This window comes from Helianthus annuus, chromosome 15, assembly GCF_002127325.2.
Source record: "Helianthus annuus cultivar XRQ/B chromosome 15, HanXRQr2.0-SUNRISE, whole genome shotgun sequence".
Taxonomy (NCBI): domain Eukaryota; kingdom Viridiplantae; phylum Streptophyta; class Magnoliopsida; order Asterales; family Asteraceae; genus Helianthus; species Helianthus annuus.
Window position 1 is genome coordinate 173,501,505 of NC_035447.2, and position 24,281 is coordinate 173,525,785.

General features: G+C 38.4%; 1 protein-coding gene and 1 non-coding gene across 2 annotated transcripts; both read left to right on the forward strand.

Annotated features, from left to right (window-relative positions):
* Positions 1 to 9,275: 9,275 nt before the first annotated feature.
* On the forward strand, positions 9,276 to 10,411 carry LOC110906011 (peptidyl-prolyl cis-trans isomerase PASTICCINO1-like). Its single transcript, XM_035984529.1, has 6 exons — positions 9,276 to 9,392; positions 9,471 to 9,605; positions 9,739 to 9,797; positions 9,907 to 9,991; positions 10,082 to 10,219; positions 10,315 to 10,411. Exons 1-6 carry the CDS (start codon positions 9,276 to 9,278, stop codon positions 10,381 to 10,383), a joined length of 603 nt encoding a protein of 200 aa, XP_035840422.1. The 3' UTR covers positions 10,384 to 10,411.
* Positions 10,412 to 23,119: 12,708 nt separating this feature from the next.
* On the forward strand, positions 23,120 to 23,226 carry LOC118487857. Its single transcript, XR_004882800.1, has one exon. It is a non-coding gene; the product is annotated as a small nucleolar RNA R71 (small nucleolar RNA).
* The last annotated feature ends 1,055 nt before the right edge of the window (positions 23,227 to 24,281 follow it).

Genomic DNA, 24,281 nt, shown 5'->3' on the forward strand with positions numbered 1-24,281 from the left:
TTTGAACTTAAACGTAGACCAGTCACCAGTCAAAAATACGCCTAAAATGTAAAAAAAAAAAAAAAAAAAAAAAAAAAAAAACCAAAGCGCCCAGCTTAGGCCAAAGCGGGGCGTTTTGAAAAAAAAAAAAAAAACCAAAGCGCCCAGCTTAGGCCAAAGCGGGGCGCTTTGATGTAAAGTCAACAGACAAGGACTGAACCTGTCAGACCTTGTCTGTTGACTTTACACCAAAGCGCCCCACTTTGGCCATAGCGGGGCGCTTTGGGGTGTTTAAATAGACCATGAGCGTGTGTGAATAGACCAGACCATTATAAAATGGGCTCGTATTTTATGAGTTCTTTTAAAAGAGTGTTTTTATGGATGGTTTTTATGGTTTATTAAAAATAGTCTTAGCTCACCTGTGCTGCGGGCGGTAGGTGTAATATCGTGCTATCAACGTTGTGGAACCGGGGGGTATAAAATCGTTTTAAGTAGTGACCGACAACAATCAAAAGCATAAAAAAACGTAAAAAAATAAAAATTTATAACACCAAGTCACTCACGTGACGTAAAAAATAGACGGGGTCGAATATATACTCACACGTATTAGAAAATCGAGGGGGAAAAACCCGAGGGACTAGATGTAACCACCAAACACCGTACTAAGTAGCAACCGAACAACGACCAAGTTGAAGAAAAAACGTAAATAAAAACTAGGGTAAATTACACTTTTTGTCCTTTATGTTTGTACTGGATTGCAACGGATAGCCTTCAACTTCAATAATTACAATCACAATCCTTTTTTTTTTAATAAAAACATTACACCCTAGGTCCTTTAGCACTAATCTATTAAAATTTTCAGTTAAGTTTGGTTATATAAGGATAGTTTAGTCCTTTTACCTAATAATTTAATATATTTAATATAAAAAAAGAAAATAACATTTTAAAGCTTATAAAAACAAATATAAAAACACATCCTCTCTCTTTCTCTCTCTCTGCAGCTCACCACCACCACCACCATCACCTCCATACTCAGTCCATCACCACCCCAAAAACCCAAAACACAGCTACCATAACTACACATCCCCCCCCCCCCCCACTTTTCCTTTTTCGTGATAAACCAATAGTGATAACACATTCTCTTTTGATATCTTCGGCCGACGAGTTGCTTGCTCTGGCGAGCCAACCACCCCGGCCAACACCACTACCCCCCTGTCGATCTCCTCCACTCTATACACAGCGCACCATAGCTAACTTAGGGTTTTGATTTGAACACTATTTTCAACATGAGTGTTATTGATGGAGAATGATACGAGATTTGTGAGTGCCCTTGTACCTTGTACCTTGTGGTGAAAATCAGATTAAGAGTGAAACATGTTCAAAACCATAAGTTTATGTAGGCCAAAGATTGTGAACCGGTGTAGTCAACATATCTGCAACAATCAGATCAAAACATCGGTCTCTATTTTGGCATATTTGGAGATGTTTTCCGTAGGCTTGTTTTTCATCTTGATGTTTGTTGTCTGTATGTCTCGGTGGCTTTTTTCTTTGATCTTTCTTATTCTTTTTGTTCTCTCAGGCTTCACGTTGGGGCTTGTTGAATGATAATAGTCATTCGATTAAAAAAAAACAAATCTGCAACAATCAACCACGTTGGAGCTTTAAAAGTCGTTTTAGGCTCAGACGACTCTGGTATTGGGATTGTGTTTCAGACGACGGTTTTATGATGGTTTGTCTTCTTACTTAGCCTACTCGATTTGATTTATGAATAATTGTTGTCATGAATGTGATATAGATAATCCTACCTTTGTTGATGATGACGTCAAGGGTTGTTTTCCAGTCATTGTTGTTTGTTTTTTAAAACAAAGACAGTGGTGGTGGAACACGGAGAGGGAGGGAGAGAGAGAGAGAGAGTTGAGTTAAGGGAGAGTGGTGTAGGGGGTTTCAAATGGGGAAGAAACAGTGTGTGAAAAGACATAAATGCTCACATGAGGTGCACATGACCATACTTAACTTAAACTTTTAACTGGGTTAGTGCTTAAGGATGTAAGGTGTAATAAGTTTTACAAATAAAGGATCGTGACGGTAATTATTGAAATTAAAGGCTATCCGTTGCAATTCAGTACAAACATAAAGGACGAAAAGTGTAATTTACCCTAAAAACTAATAAAAAAAACTAAACTCATTTGACTTTCGTAACAAAATTATTAAAAACCAAAATAGAATATCAGTTGAAAAAAACTCTAATGTTTACAATAAAAAAAATACAAAAGGCAAAAAAAAAAAAAATTATTCATTAGTATGTTTGAAATTAATATATAACTAACATTTTTTTCCTAACTTACAAGGGACTAAAGGTGTCAAATTAAAGAAGTCATGTGGCCAGAGTCAACCTATGCAAACATCACTATTGCTCATGATATTATGGATTAATACTATATTTAAATTTTAGATCTGGTTTTTACTTTTTAGCTTTTTAAAAGTATAGAGATGATTCTTGTAGTTTGCACTTTGTAATGTATTTGGTTTCTAATTAACAAATCTAATTGTTTTAGCAGGTCTAAGATAGAGACAAAATGTGTTACAAAGTGCAAACTACAGGGACCATTCATGTACTTTTGAAAAAAGTTAGGGACTAAATGCTTTACAAAGTGTAAACCACAAGTACCATCTGTTTACTTTTAAAAAGTTAAGGATTAAATCCAATTTTAATAAACCACGAGAACTATCCATTTAATTTACTCTTTTTTTAATTATTACTAAAGCAGTGTATTTTATTTGAACTTTTAATATTGGTTACTTCTTTTGTAACTTTCAAAATTTGTTTGTAGTTGTTATCTTAGGTTTAATTTTTAAAGCACTCACAGGCTCATTAGTTTACTTATTTTGTGCACTTTGTCTTTGATACTAGAATTTCTGACCTTACCATAATGTACCTCAATCTTATCATATAGTTTTGTGAGGTACGGGTGATTATAGAACTCATTTTTAAGCTCCGGAAATATACCTCAAACTCATTAAAGAGTGTTTATGAGGTACGGGTAAGAATGGGGCGTGTATGCAAGTATATGCGGGAATGAAATAAATATGTAGGAATGTATGAATAGATTAATTGTATGTTAGTAGATGGAACCCATTTGTAAACACGAATAGAAATGAGTATACGTGTAGGTTGGTATGTATGAGAATTATATGTATAGTAGTTTGTGACTAAGAATTGTTAGTATGAATATGTAAGAATGTAAGTTGTATGTAAGAGTTTGGATAGAGGGGTAGGTGTATGAAGTAGAATTTATTATGCTCGAAAGAGTTGGTTTAGGTAATATGTATGCGTGTTATAGAACCATATGTATTCGAATGAGTGAGACTTGTATGTATGTATATATGGTGTAAATATATATGAGTATTAACGATGCTAACTGGATTGCCTTTGAGAATAAAATGAAATGCAGGTACATTATTGTTGACTCATTGAAGGTTAAACACCGAGATGAAATGCTTGAATTCAGAAAGATAACTGAATGGAATGTATATAAGGATAGAACGTGACGTGATCCTATAGTTATGAATATTAGATTATATATAATGTCACCAAATACTAATGATGTGAATGTATGTGGTGAATGCAGGTTGTACGGAATCACGGATCATCATCACGAGGTGTAAGTGGTTGAAGATCGAGTCGTAAGATAGATTGTATGGGAATGTGTGATTATGCAATTTAGTAAACATAAGTTATGTTTTATTTCATAAATGAGAACGGAGAATGTATTTATTGTAAAAGAGTTATTCTAAAATGGACTTTCAAGTATGTCAAGACGTTTATAAAGAAAGAAATTTTAAGGCTTGTATTTACGCTGCGTCTTTGTGGTTAATATGTGTTTGGGTCTTACAAAGTATAAGTTTAAGTTGGTTTACGGGTCAAATATATAACGTTTTCATGCTTATTTTATGTACATTTTCAGTTGGCTTACATTTTGACGAAAATTTTGTTTGGAAACGAGTCTGGTAAAATATAACACGTTTTCATTCGACGGTAGAACTTCAAGTTAGTGTATGTTTCAATGCCTCCACAGATCAAACTACTAGAGTGATCATTTACGTTTCTAAATTGGCCATTGCGCGCGTATGATTTAGGTGCACGAGCTTAAATGGTCACATGATGATAGAGAACTAGCATCGGGTGGAAATGACAATCAGCAACTGGTTTAGAATCATCAATCAACTAGCTAGTTCTGAAACTAACGGAGCACACAGCCGCAGCCAAGGCGATAGCATGGTCACCTCATGATACGTGGTCGAAAACCGGTGATCGTAATTGTTTAAGTTAATGTTTTTATGTAACTTTTAATTTCGAATAGCCTACTTTTAATTAAATTTGTGTTTTGCAGGTTTAACAGAGTTTAAGGAGCTTTACAGGTCATCAGGACGCTTTACGGACCACCGGGACGCGAAACGGGTTAACCGAGACCAAGATACATGAAAAACGAAGATCCGGGATTAGAGACACCGTCGCCGACGCCGTGGAGGGCCGTCGGCGACGCACCGTGGGTAAATCGTCGGCCAGAAACACCATAAACAGCGAAATAGGCCGTCGTGTGGATTCGGAAGTTCCAGGCACCGTCGGCGACAGCTTCTTGTTTTTCAGACGCGAATTTTCTTGTTTTCTTGGTTGGTGTACGAATTAAAAACTTCTTAGGCAATCAATTCGGGGAGTTACTCATTGACTAGAGTTTTGAACTTGATCTTGGAGCCTATTCTCACCTACCATTGATCACCAATCCATATCCAACATCCGAATCAACCGAATTATCACCCGAATCATTATCACTTTCATTCACTCAACCCTAATTCCATCAATCATCCATCTTTTCATCACCACCATCCCAATACAAACCCTAACCACCATTCCATCATATCCAAGCTTCAAGATAACAATGTTCAAGTTCTCATCATCCTGTGATCAAGTCAATTCGATCATGAGCGGCTAACTTCTTGGAGGTTTCACCCCGGTGTAGACTTTTGTAAGATTTAGGGTTTATTATGTTTTGATGTTTGCTTTGTGACAACTTGAATTACATTTGAATCTTTAGACAATTGTCCTACATTTGTATTGAATTTGCGAATTGTCGAGTGAATGATTAAATTTGACTTTGTGAAATGAATACATGTATTTATGCCTTGTCTTTTGATAGGATTTGCTAGTCCAAAGTAACGAAGTGCATCGTGGTCCGTTGTCTATGACGTTGATAGCAATTGGCACCTATGCTTTGTGATTGTTGACCCGTTAATCAATTATTTCGAGTAAATCAAATTAAAACACATAGTAATCCTAAGTCCTGCATTTGTTGAAATCGGGTGTGAACCTTGTTTACATATCTTGTTTTTAAACCATCAATTACGTTTCTTGCAATTGTTTATTTCTTGTAGTTAATCCAACCCATTTGATATTCACATTTCAACATCTTTTCATAATCAATTAAAAATCGCAAAAACAAATTAGCAAGCTTCATAATTGTGACACCTTTTGAGAATTCATCCAAATCCATTCGCAAACCACATACTCTTCGTGGTTCGACTCCTTGCTACCACCAACTATTTGTTAAGGTTAGTTTGGGCATATAAATATTATCTTTGACCGGAGCGCGACGCTCCGATCACCTCACCAGAGCAGCCTTCTGGTCTCTAGAGGTGGTTCTGGAACACCATGTTTCATTTTTGAGATTTACCTACGATATTATATTTTGGGAATTTTGACACCATGTTTCATTTGTAGATATTTGTACAAAAAATATATTTTAGCTAAAGTGAAACTTTCTTAACTCGGCTTTCTTGTAGCACACATCCATAAAATTCTCAAATGATTTTTCTTTGGGTAAATTACATTTTTCGTCATTTATGTATGTATCGGATTGCAATAGATGCCCTTTAACTTCAATAATTACAGCCGCAATCCTTTATTTGTAAAACTTGTTGCATTCTACGTCCTTTAGCACTAAACAAGTTAAAATTTAAGTTAAGTCTGACCACATAAGGGTAGATTGGTAATTTTACACATTTCTTTACACATAAATTGCACATAAATGATAAAACCTTGTTTCTTATATCAACCATCTCTCTCTCTGTTTCTCCCTCTCTCCAACCAACTTCCACTGCCACAACCACCACTTCTACCACTGTATCCCAGCCACTACCACCACCAAATTCGTCCATCAATTCCCCAATACCACCAAATCCGTATCCAACAACCGCCACCACCAAAACCTTTATTTTGTCACAAATCTGAGCAAAAGGGAGCCGAAAAAAACTGATGGTGGTGAGGGTGGTAGCCGAAGGCGCTGCTGTCGTGAGCCACAATCAGGTCTGAACAAAGGGCCAGAAACACCGCAATCAGATCTGAACAAAGAGGAGCCGGAAAAAACTGATGGTGGTAGCCGGAGGCGCCACTGCCGTGTCTAATCTGTGTCTCCATCTCTCTCTCACGCCGATGATGGTGGAGTAGCAGCAGTAGATGATTCCGAAGCTGCCTCGACTGATCTCGCCAGTGAGTTGATAGTCGTTTATAAGTTCCTTCATGTTTGGATGATGGGTTGTTAGTTGGTTTGTTGGATGGTTGTTACAGAGGGATAAAGGTGTAGGGGGGTTTATAATGGCTTGATGATTGTAGAAGTGGTAGTAGAGAGAGAGAGTACATGGGAGAAATAGATAGAGTAAAGGGGAGATGATGAATGTTTAGTTTATAATTTTTATATAAGTTTTGAAATTTTGATATTCTTTTCTTATATATTAAATGACTGTTTTGCCCGCATATGGGTTGCACATGACCTCAGTTAACTAAAAGTTTTGACCCTAACTACCAAGTTAGGGTCAAAGAACCTAAGGTATACCAAGTTTTGCAAATAGAAAATTGTAATTTACCCTTTTTCTTTCGTCATTATATATCTATTAATTGATTGATATTGATAACATCTGAATGAGCAGTGGTCATTTGATAGTCTTCCTTTTTCTTTTTGTTATAACAATTTGAATGGCTCAATTTAAATGTTCATTTTGATATAAAAAAATCAAACATCTAATTTGGTACAATTATTAATTTTCAATACGTTCTCTTCCTCTTTTAAGTCTATTATGTTATATAAAATTATGAAAACACGACTGAAACATATTTACTTTTATTTATACATCGATATATAAATTTTACTAGGTTATAACCTCGTGTATTACACGGGTTGAATAAATAATTTTATATATTAAATAATAAAACAATATATCTTTAAAAACCTCATTTGTTGCACGGGTTGAATAAATATCATTTTTAAATATTAAGTGATAAAAAGTTATATCTATAAGAACCATATTGTACGGGCTGAATAAATGTAATTTTATATACCAAATAATAAAAAAAAAGTTATATCTTTAAAACCACGTGTATTACACGGTTTGAATAAATGTAATATTGTTTACCAAATAATAAAAAAATATATATCTTTAAAATCCCTTGTGTATTACACGACTTGAATAAATATGATTTTATATACCAAATAAAGAAAATTATATTTAAAAAAACTAATGAATATACTCGGTACGCGATAGATATGGTGATTGAAGAGATGATTATTGAAAAGAAGATACAGTGATCATTGATCAAACATATTATTCAAGAAACAAATAAGCAACCATTTGAGTGATAAAATATAAATTATATTTAAAAACCCGTAATAAATCTAATTTTATATATAAAGTAATATTGAGAGTTACATACAATTTACTAAAAATTATATATCGATAAAATAAGTTTTTTTAATAATGAAAATAAAAATAAATAATATACTAATACAAAGTTTGGTTTTGGTGATAAATAATTTGGTCATTTAAAAATATCTTAAATTAATAATATTTAGTATGAGAGTTATCTATAATTAATTAGAAGAAATTAAATTAAATAATAATTATCCATAACATATTAAACTAAATCATATTTAGTATGATGGTTATCTATCTACTTATCTATAAAAGGAGAAGTAATGCTGATGTAAATTCGGGTACTTATCAGCCATCTAGGCATGTCACGTAGGACATGCTGATGTCATAAATAACAACTTTATTTAATATCTTAATAATAAATAATAATACATAAATATTTGGCTCCACTTTCAAAATTCCAATTTCAAAATTCAAACAATATTTTTCTGCTCTCTCTCCTCCACACTCTTCATTCCAATAAAACCCTAGACAAAAATCCTCTAGCGTCCCTCTCTCTCTCAATACCATCGACAACCTTCAATCGCCGGCGAACAACTCAACGAAGAAATTTCGCTAAACTTCTGAAGATAACCACCATCGCCGGTGAACAACTCTCCGGCGACCGTCGATTCATCGTTTCCTCCGCCACGTCTCACTGTTCTGTTTCAGGTAATTTGAATCTGATTTTTAAGGAAGAAAATTAGTTTAGGGTTTATTGATCGACTTTCTTATCTTAATTGATAGATAAAAGGTGTGATGATGAGCCTGTAGATGAAACGATCTATTATGATAACCACCTCCAACTTGAGAACAACATATCCACTTTGAATCAGAATCAGAACGGACGAGGACAGTAGCGGGGGCGGTGTCGATGTTTCAGGTAATTTGAATCTGATTTTTAAGGAAGAAAATTAGTTTAGGGTTTAATTGATCTTATACTTTGAATTTGTTAGTGATCTTATACTTTGAATTTACAATGGATATGTGTGTGCGCATCTGTCTTCTGTCTGAAAGTTGAAGCTGATATAAGTTGTTTATTGCAATTGTGTAGGTGAAGAATCCTCTTGAAGATAATGAAGTTGTTGGAATCACAAACTATATAGACTTTGGGTTTGAGTTGCAAACAAGGTAAACTTTGGGGCTGAGATATGAAAATCTATCTGCTAATTGTTCAAATAAGGGATCTAAGTCCTTAAATCTTTCGACAGAATTGACGATGAAAAGACATCAAACAACATTCATGATTCAACCTTTCGTGTTGCTGCATCTTGGCAGTCCAATAAGAACATCTTGGTTAAGGCAAGTCCTTGACTTTTTTCTATTATTTACTTCTATACATGTGGGACATATAGATTTAGTTTTTAATAATAAAAGGTACATGAACAAATGGGAAATAAGAAGGAATTCCCACAATGTTGAAGGGTGAAGTTGCAGTGGTAAGTATCAGACTATCGGGTAGTGGTCATAGTTTAATTTCATGGTTCAAATTGTGATTGTTGTGTTGGTTGTTATTGATCTTTAACATATATATTTGCTAACAATTTCAATTAAAAATGAAGCCTGAATTGCACTATGGCAAGGATGACTGTCCAGTTTCTGTTTCAGATAGCTTTCCAAAGGATGTTGAACTTAATTTTGAGATTGAGCTCATCGAGTTTTCTAAAATCAAGGCAAGAACTACAGTTCGTTATTACACACTAAATTCGCACTATACATGCCTAACTTTGATGTGACACTGCTATTTGCAGCACACACTTATAAGTATTTTTTCTTACGTTAGTTTAGTCGTTCTTTTCTCTATTATACTTGGTATCAAAACCCATTTTTTTCTATGTAAATATTCTTCAGGTTTTGTAACTGAAGATTTGGGAATCTTGAAGAAGGTATATCTAATTGTGTGGTTACAATAAAACAGGGCATCACACAAGATACAAAAAAAGTGTGCCTTTCTGTAAGTAGAATCGTTATTTATGATGAAACTGGATTTTTTATTACACTATTCCATTCACTGAACAGGTTATAAATGAGGCACAAAGTTGGGAAAATCCAAGAGATCTTTATGAAGTAAAAGCCAGGTTCATCCGATGTCATCTCTCTCTCTTACACACACACACTTGAAGGAAATCTAATTATTTCAGAAATGGCCATGATATTAATATACTTGTAGACAATGGCTGATTTCAGAGTTTCAGCAAAGGCGGGGGACGGACAACCACTTCAATTACCTACGACTGGCGAACCAATCATGTTCACATTTGGAAAATCCGAGGTTTCTTTATTAGCATACATTCTTATTTGTCTATGCACAAAATAAGATTCGTGTATGGTCATTACGGTGTTCGTCATATTGCTATGTTAGGTACCTAAAGGTCTTGAAATGGGTATCGGAACAATGTCACGGGGAGAGAGTCAGTACTTAAGTCAAAGCCCCCCGATACCTTCTGTAGAAGGTATCGAAGAAGTTCACTTTGAAGTGGACCTTATCCATTTTATTCAGGTCCGCAAATGTTTTTTTCTTTCTTAGTTGGAAGCATGCATCTTTTCATTTGAACGCTAATTCTGGTATTTTTCCACTTGTATATCGTTTTACAGGTACGAGATGTACTAGGAGATGGTCGTCTAATAAAACGCCGCATAAGAGACGACAAAGGTGTTGTTTAAGTCCTTATTTGATTATTTCTCAGCTCTTTTAGCCATTTTTTTAGCATATGATGTTGTTATTTGTGCTAATTGTTCTTTTGAAACAATTAGGTGAATTTACTATAGATTTCCCTCTTCAAGACTGTCGCTTACGTGTGCATTATAAGGGCATGCTTAATAATGAAGAAAATAGGGTTTTTTTTTATGATACAAGAGTTAACAATCATGGCCAACCTTTGGAGTTTTCCTTAGGGGAAGGGCTTGTAAGTTAATCATATGTCATAACGTTCTCGTCTTTAGGAAAAATATATGGATGAGTTTTTTTCTTTTGGTTGTTAGGTACCTGAAGGATTTGAAATGTGTGTTCGGTTAATGTTGCCTGAAGAGATATCACTTTATTTTACTTTTCTTTCTTTTATTTCATGATAAGCATTCATTTGTTTTTGTTTGATTAATCATGAATTTTATTTTTTTATCCTCTGTCTTGCCCAAATGTAGGGTTAGTATACTTTTTCATAACTTATACTTGATGATTTCAGTTCATAATACCATCAATTTTGTTTTGCAGATTAGCTTTTCTTCTTCTTCTTCCTTTTTTTCCAACCAAGTTATGTGTATACATCATCCAGCAAAGGTTTCTTTTCATCCCTGGAAAAGGAGGGAGCTACAAGCACATGAACTTTGTGTTTATTTTGAGTGAAGTAGATACAGTTTCAAATCAGCTTTAATCTTCTGCGACTACCGATGAAAGTTTTGCTTCTGGTAATATTTCAACGATATTTCATCACCCGACTGTTGGTGATTTTTAACTACAACATGGCCATTTTTTGTAATTATGAGTATTGGTCTGCACATGAGGAGAGAGCTCATGGCTGATGGTTACATAAATATATAGGTCATAGGTACTCACATAATATTGTCTCTCAACAATCATAGAACTTACATATTGATTTTTTCCATATATAGCAAACTTTGTATTGTTCATTTGCTTTAGCTTTATCCGCATGTGCATTTGGGAACTTAGAGTATTCACTCTATATATTGGAATAGATGATATTGTGCTGCACATGAGATGCTCGCTAAAATGCCTCAATGAACTATCACAATCAAAGTTGAACATCTAGACTTATAGTGAGCCATTTACTATTAAAGGTATGAGATGCTGCTGATAGAATGTAGAAAGTGTTTTTTAAAGTTGTGAGTATATCTATATCTATATATATAATATATGAATAAGGTTTGTGACACGTGTCCTGTTATGGTGCAACCTCAGCTTGATTTTCCTGTCCAAACCTTATTAGTTTGTCTACTCTGGACGCGGGATCCGTTTCTGAATCGGGTCTGAAACTGGATTTGGGTCACATATTAAACACGCTTTTCTCTTCAACAAGCTATGATAAGTTGCTCCAACGGTGTAACACCTCGAAATTTTGTGTCCAATAAGGTGTTAACACGTGTCATGAGTTTACACGTGGCATTGAATATTAAATAAAGGACTAAGGTTGACAAACCTTGAAAGTATGTAAATTCGAGGGTTATAAATGTCAACAAAGGGTAAATATACTGTATAGTAACCCTAAACGATGCTCGTAACTTCAAACGAATAAATCATGGATCGTACGGAGCGAAACGCGGAAGAAAGTGAGAGATTACAAGCTACAGGGGTTAACTGTGTCAACATGTTTAATTATACCTCTGAATGACCCTTTGACGAACCGAGGCTTTGTTGGGCGGAAGTTGGAGATGTCCAATTATCAGGACCGGAGATAGTCTTCGAGACGACGGACAAGATTGTCCAGATTCGAGACCGTCTCAAAGCTGCCCGAGATAGGCAGAAGAGTTACGCAGATCCAAAGCGTAAAGATTTTCACTTCGAAGTAGGTGAAAAAGTGTTACTTAAAGTATCACCCTGGAAGGGGGTGATGCGTTTCGGCAAGAAAGGCAAGCTAAGCCCGAGATACATAGGACCTTTCGAGGTTATCGAACGTGTCGGGTCTGTTGCCTATAAGCTAAATTTGCCAGAAGAGCTCAATGGAATTCACAATGTGTTCCACATCAGCAATCTAAAGAAGTGCTTCGCGGATGAATCACTGGTAATACCACACACAGATGTGCATATAGATGAGAGCTTGAAATTTTTGGAGAAACCTTTGTCGATTGAAGATCGACAGGTAAAGAAGCTTCGAAGGAAGCATGTACCTATAGTGAAGGTCAAGTGGGATGCCCGTAGAGGTCCGGAATTCACGTGGGAGGTTGAAGCCACGATGAAAGAAAAATACCCTTATTTATTTGAGTAAATCTTGGGTCAAGATTTATTTTAAGGGGGTGAGGATGTAACACCTCAAAATTTTGTGTCCAATAAGGTGTTAACACGTGCCATGAGTTTACACGTGGCATTAAATATTAAATAAAGGACTAAGGTTGACAAACCTTGAAAGTATGTAAATTCGAGGGTTATAAATGTCAACAAAGGGTAAATATACTGTATAGTAACCCTAAACGATGCCCGTACCTTCAAACAAATAAATCATGGATCGTACGGAGCGAAACGCGGAAGAAAGTGAGAGATTACAAGCTACAGGGGTTAACTGTGTCAACATGTTTAATTATACCTCTGAATGACCCTTTGACGAACCCGAGGCTTTGTAACAGTAAAATACTCTCACTAGAATATACTATATAAATTTCGCGAAGTTCCGTTTAAAACGAGAAAGTTATGATCAAATTCGTACGAGAGGGGTTAAAAGCGTCAACAATGAAAGCTAAGGCTTTTCGGATAGTAATTAAACTAACCGGGGACTTAACAGTGCGGGTAAAAGGCACGAGGCCCTTAGTTGTAAATAATCCAGGGCCAAATCGCCAAGTTACCCCTTCAAAACCGAAAGGTCAGGTTAATCATTACAAAAGATTTGAAAATCTTGATAAATAACCCTCAGGCGGGCCGCGTTGAAGTTATGCATGAGACAATGCGGGCCGCGCGCCAGAGGAAGATACGTTTTCTGACATTAGGATCCATGCGGCCCGCGTGTGAGTTGCTTGATCCTAATGCGGGCCGCGTACAAGTCCCAGATGCAGAATTCTTGGACAGACTTGCTGTTTGAAGTTGTGAACGATCATTTGAGCAATAAATGAAGCATGGGCGCCCTCTACTTTACCCCTAGCACCCAGGGCCACCTGCTGAACATCCATGATGCCTTGTAGGTTGATGTGTAATGATCTTATGCATGAAATGTTACTATAAAAGGCCATACATTGTGCACAAGTAAATCACACCTCAAACCTGCATTCTAAACCATCTCTGGAGCTGTCAAGCACTCTTCTAACATTCTAAGTCGTGCACCAAGCTTCTGTAAGTATGCCAACCCTTTTATGGCTTAGTTTTTGCTTAGTTTAGCTTAAAAGTCAATCCGTCGTAATTAACGATTGACTTTGCGATAAATAACGAATGGTCCAGTGGTTTGTCGAATCAAAGATAGTTATATGATGGTAATCATGTGGGCATTAAACCCCAAAAAGGGCACCCTCTGATTCCCACTCTAACTAGTCCGAATGTCGAGTCAAACGTGCTTAGAAAAAGTCAGCAGAAATGCCATTTTGCGATTTCTTGCATAATCTGTAATGTAGATGATATGTAACATGTTTGAACACTCATGAAACATGATAATAAGTATATAAACTAGTCTAAGCTTGTTTGATCCGACCATTTATTGTTTTGACCCGGTTCGGAGCCGAAAGTCATAAAAGTTTGACTTTTGCTTTGACTTCAGTTCTGACCCGTTAAAGTTTGATATCCCTTGCCGAGGATCGACGATTTGTTCGATCAGTTACAAGGGGCAAGTTATTTCTCAAAGATTGACTTGAGGTCAGGCTACCATCAACTGAGAGTTAGAGATGAAGACGTACATAAAACCGCGTTTAGGACTCGTTACGGTCAATACGAGTTCCTAATGATGCCTTTTGGGCTCACAAATGCACCGGCAGCGTTCATGGATCTCATGAATCGCGTCTGCAAGCCGTACTTGGACAAATTCGTCATCGTTTTCATCGACGACATTCTTATATACTCAAAGAACCGAGCTGACCATGAGAAACACCTTCGTTGTATTCTCAAACTCCTGCATCATGAGAAACTCTATGCCAAATTCTCCAAGTGCGAATTCTGGCTACGAGAAGTCCAATTTCTAGGACACGTTGTCACCGAGCGTGGTATCCAGGTGGATCCCGCTAAAGTTGAAGCTGTAATGAATTGGCAAGAGCCAAAGACGCCTACAGAAATTCGTAGTTTCCTGGGGTTAGCGGGATATTACAGGCGTTTCATTGAAAATTTTTCAAGGATTGCTGCGCCCTTAACTTCCCTGACCAAGAAGAAGAAAAAGTTTGTTTGGGGCCCTAAGCAGCAAGAATCCTTTGATATTCTGAAGCAAAAGTTGAGCAACGCTCCTGTGCTCACATTACCTGAAGGTACCGAAGAGTTCGTGGTTTACTGCAACGCATCACACACTGGCATGGGATGTGTGCTCATGCAGAAAGGCAAGGTTATTGCCTATGCTTCGATACAGTTAAAGGTGCACGAGAAGAATTACACCACCCATGACTTGGAGCTGGGTGCCGTTGTGTTCGCACTAAAACTGTGGAGACATTACCTGTATGGTATCAAGTTTGTGATCTGTTCGGATCATAAGAGCCTTCAACACTTGTTTAATCAGAAGGAGTTAAACATGAGGCAACGCCGTTGGATGGAAACCTTAAATGATTATGATTGTGAAATCAGATATCATCCCGGCAAGGCGAATGTAGTCGCTGATGCCTTAAGTAGGAAGGAAAGGGTGAAACCCATCCGAATCAATGCCAAGAGCATTGAAGTAAAGAATAATTTGATTGAAATGTTGTTAGCTGCACAGAGAGAAGCTGTGTTGGAAGCTAACTATCCTAAAGAAAAGCTGGGAGTAACTGAGGAGCAGTTAACTCTTAGCAAGGACGGAATTTTACGATTGAATGGACGAATATGGGTTCCAATTTATGGAGGACTACGAGACGTTATCCTCCAGGAAGCCCATAGTTCCAAATATTCTGTTCATCAGGGAGCTGATAAGATGTATCAGGATCTAAAGGCAAATTATTGGTGGATAGGCTTGAAAAAGTCCGTAGCCGCTTACGTAGCAAAATGCTTAACTTGTGCGCAAGTTAAGGCTGAGCATCAAAAGCCATCTGGCTTGCTACAACAGCCTGAACTTCCCGAATGGAAGTGGGAATGTGTAACTATGGATTTTATTACCAAGTTACCCAAGACGAGGAAAGGAAATGACACAATATGGGTTATCGTTGATAGACTGACTAAGTCAGCGCATTTCTTACCCATCAAGGAGACTTATAGCTCCGACATGTTGGCCCAGTTATACGTTGATAAGATTGTAGCCTTGCATGGCATACCTGTGTCTATTATCTCTGACCGGGATACTAGATACACGTCGCATTTCTGGAAGAGTTTCCAGCAATCTTTGGGCACACGTTTGAATTTTAGTACGGCTTACCATCCTCAGACAGACGGTCAGAGTGAGCGTACTATTCAGACGTTGGAAGACATGCTACGTGCATGTGCTATCGATTTGGGAGGTAGTTGGGATAAGAACCTACCACTAATCGAATTCTCCTACAACAATAGCTACCATACCAGCATTAAGGCTGCGCCTTTCGAGGCATTATACGGTAGAAAGTGTAGATCGCCTGTTTGTTGGGCGGAAGTTGGAGATGTCCAATTATCAGGACCGGAGATAGTCTTCGAGACGACGGACAAGATTGTCCAGATTCGAGACCGTCTCAAAGCTGCCCGAGATAGGCAGAAGAGTTACGCAGATCCAAAGCGTAAAGATTTTCACTTCGAAGTAGGTGAAAAAGTGTTACTTAAAGTATCACCCTGGAAGGGGGTGATGCGTTTCGGCAAGAAAGGCAAGCTAAGCCCGAGATACATAGGACCTTTCGAGGTTATCGAACGTGTCGGGTCTGTTGCCTATAAGCTAAATTTGCCAGAAGAGCTCAATGGAATTCACAATGTGTTCCACATCAGCAATCTAAAGAAGTGCTTCGCGGATGAATCACTGGTAATACCACACACAGATGTGCATATAGATGAGAGCTTGAAATTTTTGGAGAAACCTTTGTCGATTGAAGATCGACAGGTAAAGAAGCTTCGAAGGAAGCATGTACCTATAGTGAAGGTCAAGTGGGATGCCCGTAGAGGTCCGGAATTCACGTGGGAGGTTGAAGCCACGATGAAAGAAAAATACCCTTATTTATTTGAGTAAATCTCGGGTCAAGATTTATTTTAAGGGGGTGAGGATGTAACACCTCGAAATTTTGTGTCCAATAAGGTGTTAACACGTGCCATGAGTTTACACGTGGCATTAAATATTAAATAAAGGACTAAGGTTGACAAACCTTGAAAGTATGTAAATTCGAGGGTTATAAATGTCAACAAAGGGTAAATATACTGTATAGTAACCCTAAACGATGCCCGTACCTTCAAACGAATAAATCATGGATCGTACGGAGCGAAACGCGGAAGAAAGTGAGAGATTACAAGCTACAGGGGTTAACTGTGTCAACATGTTTAATTATACCTCTGAATGACCCTTTGACGAACCCGAGGCTTTGTAACAGTAAAATACTCTCACTAGAATATACTATATAAATTTCGCGAAGTTCCGTTTAAAACGAGAAAGTTATGATCAAATTCGTACGAGAGGGGTTAAAAGCGTCAACAATGAAAGCTAAGGCTTTTCGGATAGTAATTAAACTAACCGGGGACTTAACAGTGCGGGTAAAAGGCACGAGGCCCTTAGTTGTAAATAATCCAGGGCCAAATCGCAAAGTTACCCCTTCAAAACCGAAAGGTCAGGTTAATCATTACAAAAGATTTGAAAATCTTGATAAATAACCCTCAGGCGGGCCGCGTTGAAGTTATGCATGAGACAATGCGGGTCGCGCGCCAGAGGAAGATACGTTTTCTGACATTAGGATCCATGCGGCCCGCGTGTGAGTTGCTTGATCCTAATGCGGGCCGCGTACAAGTCCCAGATGCAGAATTCTTGGACAGACTTGCTGTTTGAAGTTGTGAACGATCATTTGAGCAATAAATGAAGCATGGGCGCCCTCTACTTTACCCCTAGCACCCAGGGCCACCTGCTGAACATCCATGATGCCTTGTAGGTTGATGTGTAATGGTCTTATGCATGAAATGTTACTATAAAAGGCCATACATTGTGCACAAGTAAATCACACCTCAAACCTGCATTCTAAACCATCTCTGGAGCTCTCAAGCACTCTTCTAACATTCTAAGTCGTGCACCAAGCTTCTGTAAGTATGCCAACCCTTTTATGGCTTAGTTTTTGCTTAGTTTAGCTTAAAAGTCAATCCGTCGTAATTAACGATTGACTTTGCGATAAATCACGAATGGTCCAGTGGTTTGTCGAATCAAAGATAGTTATATGATGGTAATCATGTGGGCATTAAACCCCAAAAAGGGCACCCTCTGATTCCCACTCTAACTAGTCCGAATGTCGAGTCAAACGTGCTTACAAAAAGTCAGTAGAAATGCCATTTTGCGATTTCTTGCATAATCTGTAATGTAGATGATATGTAACCTGTTTGAACACTCATGAAATGATGTGCGTGAAGTGTGTTATATTTTTTTATATATATTTAAGCCCCTTTTTACACTTTTAGCCAAGTTTTAAATTTATAAAACACGATATTCACTAACACTAAACACACATATAGGCAAGTGCACCCATCGTGGACGTAGTATAGTGTTGGTAAGATACCGAGGTCGTCCAAGGACACAAGAGCTTTTAATACCGGTTTATCCTCAACGTCTAATCAAATCAAAAAGTTAGAAAAATGTTTTAAACTAAGAAAAATAAAAACTAACTAAATGCTGAAAATAAAAATAAAATAAAGACAGATAGACAAGATGAATCACTTGGATCCGACACGTGTATTAGTATAACCTTTGATTATTTTTGCACTTTTGCACTTGTTTAAGAGATTATCTTAGTTATTGTAGTAGGCCCCTCTTTTGAAGGCGACGTTACCCTCAACCCAGTAGTTTGAGTCAGCAAGGATACAATCCTAAAGGGTCGGATTATTGAAAGATAATGAATTAAGTTATTAATGCAAATTGTGGTAGGCCCCGCTTTTGGCGGTGACGTTACCCTCGGCTAAGTAGTCTGAGTCAGCAGGGATACAGTCCTAAATAGCCGGGTTATAGTATTAATAGTAGTTAACTTATGAGGGGGTCAAAGAGTTTGGATCCCCGCCATCCAATACCTATGGGCATTGAAGGAGATCCTACTAAATTTGACCCAGGTCCCAAGCAGGACCTCTAAACGCTGAACAAGGGCAAGACCCTTACCAAACCGTTCCCTTAACCCCCGACCAGGTAGCCAACATACCTCCATATAGACCGTGGAGATATGAATGCGGAAAATCTTTTATTTTATATAGACAGTAAAATAATGCCAAGACACCACGGACAAACGATAAGGAAAGATCACCTTCAACATAAGTAACTAGTTATTAAAGTCATTAATACAAAACCAAATAAAAAGTGCAAAAGATTAAAAATAAAAAGTATTATACTAAACACTTGTCTTCACCAAGTGATGTAAGAGACTTAGGCAAACATGGCCTTGATTGTCAAGAACTCTTACGATCAATCTTGGATCCCGAGACGACTCACACACTCTACGATGGACAATGGATGATGGTGGTGGATGATGGCGTTATGATGGTGGTGGGTGGTGGATGAGGTGTGAGAGAGGTGGTGTGCCAAGGGATGAGAGAAAATGAAGCCAAGCTCCTCTATTTATAGGCTGAACAGAAGGCTGGACACGGCCCCGTGCCCGTCTGACACTCTCTCTCCTCATTAATTGTAATTGCGAATTACAATTAATGCGCCTGCTGTACTTTCACCACGCCCCCGTGCCCGTTGGACACGGCCCCGTGGTGGGCAATGGAAGCTTCTACTGGTTTGTCTTTTCTGCTGCTTCCTGGGCACGCCCCTGTGTTCGCTGGACACGGGGCGTGTTCAGACTCTGTTTCTTCTCCTTTGCCTTGGGAGGTGCCGTTGAGGGTCCGGGCAGTCTACTTTTGTTCCTTTTCTTGTATTTATGGTAGAATTAGTTGTCTTTTTGCTTCTTTTGTGATTTTGAGCTCATTTCATCCTGAAAATACAAAAGTAAGACAAAAACACTCTTTTTCCAACATTAGCACTTAAAAAGGGTTAGTTTTATGCCTTAATTGATGTGATTTATATGTTGCATTTTACACACATCAAATACCCCCACACTTGAACTTTTGCTTGTCCTCAAGCAAAACTCTTTAAATGTGGCTTACACTCCCAAATGGAATAGGTAGAAGAGAAGTTTTTTTTAGCTTGTCCTAGAGTGTCGGGAATCCAAGGTTTTTATAGGTTTTATTTTTATTTATTTACAATCCTATTCGTTATGATTTATTTTGAACGTTTGAAAAGATAAATTACTTATTTGGGCATAGCATGCCTTATTAAAATTCCATTTATATACAAGTTCACATACCTCACGGGAGATCACTCAACACTCGGCCGAAGGTGTATATTTTTAGTGAATCACTCGAGAGCGGCATGGAACTTACGCCTTCCATAGGCTTGCCAAGCAATCAATCCTCCTCCTTTTTAACTTTTTACCTTTGTAAATATCAAGAGGACTTTTGGGTGAAGGGTTAGGCTTGGGTTAAAGGTGGGTGGTTGGGTTAGTGGTTAGTAAAAAGGGCGAAAGTCGTAACAAGCGTCGGTTTTCGTGAAATACCTTGTTTTTATTGACTTTTTATTTTTGAAGTATTTCTCCAAACAAGCTTTTTATATAGCTTTTGTTTGTTTTTGACTTCATCATCATTTTTTTTTAAGGAAAGATCGTCACATAAAAAGGTGAGTTTACGAAAAAGCGAGCTTGTTACTAAAATAAAGGGTGAAAAAAATAAAAAGGTTTTTGGTGGGTAAAAAGGGTTTTGGGGTAATGAAATGAAAGGTTTAGGCTCAAAGGGGCTATCTAGGGGGATTTTGGGTAGGTAAAAAAAATGAAAAATAATGGTTTTGAAAGAAAAATGGTTAGTCCTACTGCCTCCATCATTTACTTACTTGGGTTTAAGTTGGTAAGGACCGGGAATGTATCGTCGTGGCAAGTTCTAGATTTGTAAGAACCGAGCGGCTATTCACACAAGAAACGAAAAATGAGCATTTAGTCTAAATATGTATATTTTTATGCTCAATAAAGGCTCAAAACTCACTTTTGTGGGAATGGGTTTTTATGTGATCAAGTATATATAATCGAATTTTTAACTAAGCTTGTCATGCCGTTTCATAATTTTCTTATGTTGGTTCTTTTTTTTATCACGACGCTATCGGTTGTAAACTTGTAAAAATATAACCTTTTTAGAACTTGTTATTCCCAACTTAAACTAAGACAAGTAAATAAAAAAATGAAAAAGTTTTTGAAAAAATTTGGGGTGTTTAGCGGTTCCAATAGAGTTTTGTGTAAGGCTTGTGTTTAGGATTTTGCAAAATGTCAAGGTTTTAGCATCCCCCCCACACTTAAATTACACATTGTCCTCAATGTGTCCAAAAATAAAGTTTTTGGTTGATTAGAATGTGTAAAAGTGGGTTTAAAAGCAAAGTTTTGTGTTACTGGCATCCTGGACAAGGCCCCGTGTTGACCGGGCACGGCCCCGTGGTCAAGTGCCAGTAACAAAAATTTGAGAATTGAAACAGAAGCCTGGACACGGGGGCGTGTCCGCTGAACACGGCCCGTGTCCAGTTACCTGAACTGGGTGATTTTCTGCAGGGGCTCAGCACGGGGCCGTGTTGGTTGGGCACGGCCCGTGTTGAGCCTTCTGTGATGGAGATTTTTGTCGGGTTGCTCTGTTCTTCTTGCATGGTTCCATTTTTCTCGTTCCCTTTTTCATCCATTACCACCATGAGTGTGTTTTATTCTGCAAAAACTAAAAGATTAAACTAAACTAAGGATAGTTCCGCGGAATGCCTCCGTGGTGCGCCACGTTTATAAGGGTCCTTGGCTAGACCCGATTTGAGGCTATATATCTTCTGAGTGGGATGCCTTGCTTCCCATGTTACACCGTCGGAGAGCAGCATCCAAGCTTGAATCAATAACCTTCATGTAGTTTACTGGGTCGTCGTCCTCTATTCTTTTCCCAACTCCGAACTTCACTTCATCATCCCCATACCTCAAAGTGAGTGTCCCGTCATTCATGTCTACCACCGCTTGTGCTGTGGCAAGGAAGGGTCTCCCTAGTATAAGGGGGACTTCGGTGTCTTCCTCCATATCGAGTATGACAAAGTCAACTGGATAAACGAATCTGCTTACCCTTACCAAGACATTCTCGATGACACCTTGTGGGAACTTGACGGATCGATCAGCGAGTTGTATGCTTATCTTTGTAGGGCTCGTGGTTCCCAAGCCAAGCCTTTTGAACATTGATGAGGGCATGAGGTTAATGCTAGCCCCTAGGTCGGCCAAGGCATTGCGAACGGGCGATTCCCCTATTGAGCATGGAATCGTGAAACTTCCGGGATCGATTTCTTTTGGGGTAGTTTATTGAGTACGAGGGCAGAGCATTCTTCGCCTAAATTAACTAATTGCAAATTTTCAATTTTCTTTTTATGTGTAAGGAAGTCCCTCATAAATTTAGAGTATTTGGGCATTTGGGTTAGGACTTCGATAAAAGGAATATTGACATGCAATTGTTTTAACAGACTTTCGAATTTTGTGAATTGCTCATTGGTCTTTTGACGAATTAACCTACCGGGGTACGGAACTCGAGGAGCCTTGGTAGGCTCTGGTGATGGAGGAGAGTTCTTTTCCTGCAGAGGTGTTGGCATTGTTTCTTCCGTAGGTGGCGGTACTTCTGCAGGCCCTACGGTGCGGTTTCGTAGTGTGATGAGGTGAACTTGCGCCTTTGGGTTTGTTTCGGTATTGCTAGGTAATGCGCCTTGCGGTCTCTCGGAAAAGTTTTGAGCTATTTGATTTATTTGTTTTTCTATGTTTTGAATGCTATCTTGTTGATTCCTAAAATTAGACTCTAATTGTAGAAATCTTTCCGAGTTTTTCTTATCAGTGTCAGAGACAAGGTGAGATATAGTATCTTCGAGCCTTTCTCGTCCACCTTGTTGTTGAGTGAAATTTTGTGACTCATTTCTTGATTGCTGAAAGTTTGTTAGTTGGGTTTGTTGGTTACTACTATTGCCGGGTTCCCTCCAACCAAGGTTTGGGTGGTTTCGCCATCCTTGGTTGTAAGTTCCCGTTGGAGGACCCGACGGCCTAGGTCTATTATCAATGTAGTTTACCATTTCTTGTTGATCGTCTGTTTCTTTCATGCAACTCCAATTTTCATGTGACCCACCACACCCTTCACAAGCCATAACTGAGACTGTTTTTGTCATTTCTAATTTTTTTATTTTCGAAGAAAGGGCCTCGATTTGGGCTTGTAAAGAAGTGCTTTCGTCGACTTTATGGGCGCCCGGGGCGATAGACTTATTTCCCCGGGGGGTGTGCCATTGAAAATTGGTTTGAGCAATTTTTCTCAATCTGATTATATATTTCATGTGGGCGTCGGTTACCTAGAAGTCCCCCGGAGCTAGAATCAAGTGTTTGCCTAGTGTGTGGCAACAATCCATTGTAGAAAGCGGACACTTGTTGCCATATTGCGAGGCCGTGATGGGGACACTTGCGTAATAGCTCCTTGAACCTTTCCCAAGTTTCATATAAGGATTCCTCGTCCTCTTGTGAGTATGTATTAATTTCAGCCATTAATTTAGCAGTTTTAGCAGGAGGGAAATACTTATATAGAAATTTTTGGGCTAGTTCATCCCAGGTGTTTACCGAACCTGCTGGGAGGGCGTTGAGCCAAGCTTTCGCTCGGTCTTTTAGTGAGAATGGAAACATACGGAGGCGGATGGCGTCGTTTGATGCTCCATTGATCCGAAAGGTATCACATATTTCTAAGAAATTAGTTATATGTAGATGGGGATCCTCGTCCGCAAGCCCGTGGAAGGTTGCGGAGTTTTGGAGCATTTGTATCAAATGCGGTCGAAGCTCGAAGTTATTGGCTTCGACATTCGGAGCATTGATAGCGGCGCCTAGATTACCTACGGTGGGCCGTAGATAATCCATAAGGGTGCGTTGGTCCGCCATTGAAGGTGGATCACCCGAAACCTTCTCTTGATTTTTGGCTTTTAACCTTTTTCTGAGAAAGCGTTCGAGTTCTTCTAATGGTTCTTTTATGTCTTTATTGGAACTGGAGCTCATACACTATGTGAGGTTGGCGTCGGGTTCCAAGTCCTGCAATAAAAACAGAAAAGAATGTTGGTCAGAAGGTTCACCACGGCCCCGTGTTGAGCGAACACGGCCCCGTGGTCGGAGTTACAATGATTGTTTTTCAGATCCCAGTTACTGGAAGTTGGACACGGCCCCGTGTTGCACCGGCACGGCCCCGTGGTCAGCCTTCTGTAACTTGAAAAACAAAAACTGCCAGTAATGATGCTGAGCACGGCCCGTGTCCGACCAGGCACGGCCCCGTGCTGAGCTCTGCAGAAGCGAAAAAACTAAAAAAAAATCCTAAAAAATAAAAGAAAAATAAAAATATGATTAGGCCGCTGATTCCTAACTTTCTTAAAATCCTTGTGTCCCCGGCAGCGGCGCCAAAAACTTGATGTGCGTGAAGTGTGTTATATTTTTTGATATATATTTAAGCCCCTTTTTACACTTTTAGCCAAGTTTTAAATTTATAAAACACGATATTCACTAACACTAAACACACATATGGGCAAGTGCACCCATCGTGGACGTAGTATAGTGTTGGTAAGATACCG